The following is a 7,064-nucleotide window of genomic DNA, read 5'->3' as shown; positions in this document are numbered from 1 at the left end:
TCCTCAGATTTATTTCGGCTTCAAGAAGAAATGGGAATTACATTTCATGTGAACATCGTCCTATCCTTATTAGACGTTCTCTGCGGTAAACTACAGTCCTTGTAGGAAGCGTCGATTGTTTTTCCAACCCACTTTTAACTTCCAACAAAATTACGTCTCACTGCAACGATGCGCCATCTAGTGGACAAACGACTAGCCTACTTATCGCCAATACTGGAAATGCAGCCATGATGATGATGAATATTTGGCTTTCTTTTAATCCTACTGAATTTGTAATTATGTATCGGCCGTTCTAATACCGATAGTATGTGGGTGCCTGTGTGTGTGTGTGTATGTGTATATGTGTGCACCGCCATCTACAGGCCAATGAGTGTACAGTCACTAAATGTACACATAACCTGATTTTTTTTAGACCCCCCCATGGATGAAATTCTACGAAACTTGGCATACCCCCAGAGAATGCCAGGTCAATCATACACATACAATTTGGTGCAGTTCTGAACATCTTAACTGAAGATAGGGGCGATTAAAGCAGAATAATATTGCATTTTCATTTTTTACCGGGGGGGTGCAAATCACAAATGAGTTGGGCCAGGTTGATGTGGGCCCTTAAGACCAACATACCATAAAAGATTCTTCATCCTCAGTGCCACGGTTCAGGTAGTTATTTAGGAAAAATGGCTTTTTTTGCGGTTCGGGGGGCCCAGCACGGTGGGGGAGTGGCCCCCGGGGACAAAACGAATTTTTCCGTAAAAGTCTAGTGGGGCTACATACCCACCAAATTTCATGTGCACCGGTGTTTCGGTGTGTCCCGGGTATCGTTGGCCAAAAATTCAGGAAGTAGATGACGGGAAAAAAAAAAAAACAACTTTGACAATCATTATATGACCGCTTCGCTTAGCGGCGGTCATAATAAGCAATCATGGAGACAATAAGTTAATAGGCTAGACAGATATTGTGAGTAGCCTAGACCTAATGCAGGAATGGACGTTACAGTTATTCAGTAACTGTAACGAATTACTGAAATTTAAATTTACCTTTAGACTACTTTGTTTCCCAATAAAGTTGAACGAAACGAAATTACAGTAACGCGTTATCTCCAACACTATAGGCCCATTGAACTTAGTTTTGGTGGATGATGGACAGATGTCAGTGCCCTAGCCTAATTTACCCTCGGAAATAATTTGACATTGTCTTTATACAATATATTTAACTGGTCTAGACATGGTGTGGTCTATTGGGTTTCTCGTAATTTCAACATACAGCTTTACAGAACAAAATATTGTTAACATTTTAGGATCAGCGCCATAGGATTCCCACGGTAGCCAGCGTCTGTGATGACACCTGAGCCTACTAAAATGGCGCCCATAGAGTCATAGAACGTACTTCAACATATCCAATGTATTTTCCTGCCAGTAATCCATCTTGCTCTGTTCTAGAATATTTGCTGGTGCCTTATGAGAGACTATCAGCTACACATACATTTTGCCAGATCCCTCTTCAACTCCATGGCCAGCTGGTTGTGTTTCATCTTATGCAAGATGGTCACCGTGATGCCCCCAGCTCCCATGTAGTACACCTGCACCATCAACTCCACGGCATCGCCTCTGTCAGCCTCCTCCAACTTCCAACATGCAAATTGACCCTGGTCTCGTAGGTAGTGCTTAAACTTCTTAAAGTCAGCTCCCGTGAGGTTTTCCAGAGTGTTCCTCAGCACTTCCTTCAGTGTTGAGGACATTGTGGGGTCTGGAAAGGCTAGGGTTTTGTGCAAACTTTTAGAATTTTGTGAAGTTTACACAAGTCTACATAAGCAAGAACAGATTACATATCTACTACTAAACATTGTGGGGTTCATAGATTCATATTAATGTTCAGAGCTCTTGTAACCAAACAACATGAGCGGTGATAGCGCATGGGTTAAGGAGCTGGGTTAGCATACATTTGCATGCCAGAAAAGTTGTGGGTTCAATTACCAGCTTCTATCATTGTGGCCATGAACAAGACACTTTACCCCTCGTTGCTCCAGGGACAATGGTAATTGTCAATTGTAATACATATGTAGGCCTAAGTCACTTCATATAAAAGTGTCTGCTAAATGTAAACATGAAACTAATGAATGTGCTACATACTTTGAGAGGTATATTTTACAAAATATAACAAATTGTGCCCTGCTGGATAAAATAACGTATTTAATACATCAAACACTTACATGTCCTGAACTAGACTGTAAGCACATCAAATATTCAATTGTTTGTTTCTCATATCGTAGGACAGGGATGGGCAACTGGCGGCCCGCGGGCCGCATGCCGCCCTCCTCCTCACTCAGTGCGGCCCGCGGACCAGTTTTGAAATGTCATTAAAATGTTGGTTTCACGTCTGAACAGGATCCTTATTGTAATGATACGATCCACCGATAGGGGTGCTTTCTATATTTAAAAAATCCCGTCTATGGAGAGCCTCCCCACTCTCTATTAATTCCATATACCGAATTTGGTTGCAGTTCACCAGAGTTCACCTAGATGGCGATCGCGGGCGAGTCCAAAATACATGGGGTCCTATGGAGCTACATGGCTAAATTTATTGTTTTCACCTATTTAACGACTGAAACCCTCAGATTTTATTTTATTTTTCGCAAAATGTAAATGGATTATCAATCAAAAGTGAAATAATCCGTGAGTCATGTCCTTCGTTTTCTTACAGGTTGGGTCGTTGTTGCCCATAATACGCTAGCATTGTGCTAATGCAGTGATTCTTAAACTAGGGGTCGCCAAAAACTTCCGTGGGGTCGCCAATTATTTTCTGTATTCAGTCTGAAATTATTATTAGGTGAAACAAAGGAAAATAATATTGGCCTTTTCTGCCTTTTTGTTATTTACACGCAGTTAAGAGAAGAGAGAGAAATGTTTTCGTCTTTCAACGAGATCTGGTTCAGCCTATGGGCTACTGGTCCGCTGATAGAAACAATGTATATAGGTAGCCTATTAGCCAAAATGGACAGGTGGCTGCTTAAAAAATTGAACAAAAGCTCGGAAGTGCCATCTACTGTACCAGTGCTTCTACTCCTCCGTGATCCTCAGATGGGACAAGTCTAACGGCCGGTGAAAATAAATAACAAACAAACGGCGCGTCGGCTTTATCAGAAAGAATTTCTGAAAAATGCATTCACTTGCCAAGTTAAAGATGACCTCGACCACCCACAATGTGTGATTTGCGGCGATGTTCTGGCGAATGAGAACTTAAAACCTGTCAAAATGAAACGACATCTCAAAATACAGATGTCAGCTCAGCACCGTGGATGAAAATCTCTGTGTCGCCGTATGCAGCATTCCTCCTAGAATTAACTTGCTATGTTCACGGAAGCATGCCCACCCTTCCCATTGAAATTGTTAAAGATAGTAAACCAGAAAAGGGAAATAAAAAATATTGTTATTGTTATCGCCATAAATATAATTAATGTAACGTTGTAGGCCTAATGCTGCATGTGTATGTGTGTGTGCGTGCTTGTGTGTGCGCCCGCTACGCACATAGCACTCTGATCTGATATGGCGGCAGCCTACACTTGTTTAATCATGATTGTTTGGTTTTCTCGGTTCTTGTTCATATGGAGTAAATAAAACAAATGACTTTGCTTTCTAGTTTTTGCTTGATTTAGTTATTAACGTTTGAGAGAGGTATTTGAGTAAGGACTTAGAATGGGTTTGGGGAAAGTGGGGTCGCCAGACCTCGCCATACTTTTTTGTGGGGTCGCAAAAAGTTTAAGAAACACTGTGCTAATGAATGACGTCATTGACACGTTTGAAAGGCTTTTTAGAACAATTAAGTGGCTTTAAAAAATATAATACTCAACCAAGTGTACTTTCTTTGCCTCCCCTTTCGAATACAAAATATTAAAATTACTTGGAAAAAAATTATATCCCGAGAAAAGTGGATTTTGAGGGGTACAGTCCTATAGACCTCCATTCATTCTGGACTCGCCTGCGAGCGCCCTCATGCGAGCGCCCACAGATGGAACTGCAATCAGTTCAGAAACCGGAAGTTTCCCGAGAATGAAAGTTCTCCCCTCCCCATTAGACATTCTCTGCGTGTACTGTGTTCTCTGGGTGTGCTGGTTGAGCGAAGTCGAGCTTTCTTCACTAGCGAATGAGGAAGAGACAGAGAACGGCTTATTTAAACAAAACTCAAAATCGTAGACAAGGTGAGAAACAGCTGATCTTATCACAGAATTCAAAGTCAACTTTTGTGTTTAGTAGGCTATGCTTAGAAACGAAATCAGCCGCGAACTTAAGTCAACACTACAACACCATGCACGATGCAAGATAACTAAAAGCAGGCTACATCGGAGCTGCTAGAGTCGCTAGCCGACCTCAAATTAAAGCAAGGTTCCCACGGGTCATGGAATTTGAAGAATACGATCAGCATTTTAATAAAGTCTATTCAAGGCATGGAACGTCAGGGAATTATATCTTAGGGGGGGCAATGGAATATCAGCGAATTTTGTTGTAGGAGTTCAAAATTGACTTGACAAAATACATTAGGCATAATAATACCATATTTACACGCAACATTGGTGTTTAAGGTTATCAGCATTTTCCATTACTACTTGCTTGAGTGGTTAGCCTTACCTGTTTTTTTCAATGGCCATTTTCAATTACCCGATTTGGTCATGGAATTCAGGATTTTTGTCAGGGAAAAGTCATGGAATTTTACATTTGACTTAGAGTGGGAACCCTGGTAAAGATACACTAACAGAGCCTTTTTACAAGAGCTATTACCCATTACAGTGGGAAAAAGGTTGTGAATGTGTAATATGTTTTAGTTTATTTAAAGTTCATTGGTGAATAGAAACAATAATAAAAATGCATTTGAGTATAGAAATATTAAATTAATGCATGTTGGTTTAATAAACCGTGCAGACATAGGCTACTGTATATATATTTTTATACTCCTGATTCCTGATATCCCAGTGGTGGACATTCGCAGTCACATCTGGCCCTCTGACAGCGACAAGAAAATGTTGTGACCCTCTCTATCATCAAAGTTACCCATCCCTTATATATATATATATATACTGTATATATATGAATGAATAAAAAAGATGGAATCACTTACAAATGGTGTACTTTTCCATTATTTGTTTCTATGAGAATCAAGAATCAAGCATCAATTACCACCAAAATAATAATATTCTAATTCCATTCAAAAAAGCATCCTGTCTGCCTATCACTGACAAGACTATGTGTGTACAGGGCCTATAGAAATTGTGTGTATAAGGTATTTTTCTCTGATCTGCTTGGGACAGAAATCAAATCGACATGTGATTGGCTGTCTACTTTGTGTAGGAGTCAGCCTACAGATAACAGTTCACTCTCGTCTGTGTTTCTGAGGACAACAGCTTGTGTCACTTGTACTTGTAATGGAGAAACACTGTGAGTATTTTTTTTGTTCACAATTTTCAACGTAGACACTGAAATAAACTATACAAAAACATAATTTTACAACATCAAGAGCCTAATTAATGAATCTGTATTTTGTTGGATTGTGTTATCATACTTACTTATACTTTATTTAGTAAAGTACCTTCAGAAAGTTTCAGAAAAGTCTTGATTTTTCATCTCATCACATGATGGTTTGATAAAAGTAGCTTCATTGCACTCAGTAATTGAAAATGTAAATCGGTTTGAGTCAGAATATGTGTGGGTTTACAAGTAGAAAATGGAATTGCTAAGATAGTGAGGAACAATTACAAAGTTCACTGCTATCTAATATACCCATTCTTATAGTTGTGTTACAAATTTAACACACCTTACTGAACAGTGACATTCTGCTTGATTTATAGTGCCAAATGAACCCTTGAGGATTGTGCTTCTGGGGAAAACTGGATCAGGAAAAAGCACAAATGGAAACAGGATTTTAGGGAAATCTGAATTCAAATCAAAGTGTGTTCCTGTACCTATAACAAGAGCATGCCAGGTGTCATCAGCACAAGTTGAAAAAACATTTGTCAGTGTCATTGATACACCAGGTATCTCTGACATCACACTTGAGGAAAACGATCTGAGGAAAGAACTAAAACGCTGTATTGAGTTGTCTGCACCTGGACCTCATGCTTTCCTGCTGGTGATCAGGCTAGATATAAGATTCACAGATAAGGACTTTAAGGCCATCGAGTGGATCAAAGAAAACTTTGGAGAAGAGGCTCTTCTCCATATGATCATCCTGTTTACTCATGCTGATTGGCTAGGGGAAAGATCGGTAGATAAATATATTCATTCCAATTTTGTTGAAATTATTAACAAATGTGGGGAGAGATACCATGTGTTCAACAACATTAATAATAACAAACTTGAGGTTACAGAGTTGCTGAAAAAGATCAATGACATGCGTTGTGTCAATGGAGGAAAGCATTATAGCAGTGAAATCTATGAGAAGGCTCAGGCAAAGCTAACATGTGAGAAAGATGAAACTGTAATTGATTATGTCACAAAAGTTCTGTTTGTTTTAGGGGCTGGGATAGCATTAGCAACCGGACTTATGATAGTAGGTCCAACAATTCCTGTAATGACCTATATTACTGTACTAGCAGGATTTACAACAATATTTGCCAGCACTACATCTTGGTTAATAGCTGAACAGATAAAGAAATACAAACAAATAAATGAGGACTATGCTGATAGAAAATGGCAGCTAGAAGGATTAGGATCTGAATCCAAAGAGCCAAATGTAATCCAGATTGGACAACTGAAGGTAGAAATAAAGCATCAGAAAGCCAGGAAGCGTAACAGGAAAGGGACGAAGGACCCCGCCTGGCCAAACAAGGTATTGCCTTCTCCAACATGACTTTCTGACATTATGCACAATAATGATGACCATAATGTTCTGTGTAACAAGCAAGGCTGTAAAAAGCATTTCAGAATAGCTGAACATTTAATAACAACTTTCTTATTTAATATATTATATATATAATATATCTTATTATTTATATTTCTTAGAGTTGGGAAAGTAGGCCTTTTGTTATAGTGCCCCTACTTCCTGGAATAATCTCCAATGTAACATAAAAATGAACT

The 7,064-nt window shown here is 39.3% G+C and overlaps 1 protein-coding gene across 2 annotated transcripts; it reads left to right on the top strand.

Moving 5' to 3' along the window:
- The first annotated feature begins 4,104 nt into the window (after nt 1–4,104).
- On the top strand, nt 4,105–7,016 carry LOC125298461 (GTPase IMAP family member 9-like). Of its 2 annotated transcripts, none has more exons than XM_048249210.1 (3): nt 4,105–4,195; nt 5,300–5,426; nt 5,837–7,016. In XM_048249210.1, exons 2-3 carry the CDS (start codon nt 5,414–5,416, stop codon nt 6,835–6,837), a joined length of 1,014 nt encoding a protein of 337 aa, XP_048105167.1. In that variant the 5' UTR covers nt 4,105–4,195; nt 5,300–5,413; the 3' UTR covers nt 6,838–7,016. The 2 variants fall into 2 exon arrangements, with proteins under 2 accessions (XP_048105167.1, XP_048105168.1); XM_048249211.1 differs by having other exon boundaries at nt 4,111–4,195; nt 5,340–5,426.
- The last annotated feature ends 48 nt before the right edge of the window (nt 7,017–7,064 follow it).

The sequence above is a fragment of the Alosa alosa genome, chromosome 7 (assembly GCF_017589495.1).
Source record: "Alosa alosa isolate M-15738 ecotype Scorff River chromosome 7, AALO_Geno_1.1, whole genome shotgun sequence".
In the NCBI taxonomy this organism is placed as follows: Eukaryota; Metazoa; Chordata; class Actinopteri; order Clupeiformes; family Clupeidae; genus Alosa; species Alosa alosa.
The sequence above is the reverse complement of the archived record's forward strand: the minus strand, read 5'-3'. Positions and strand labels throughout refer to the sequence as shown.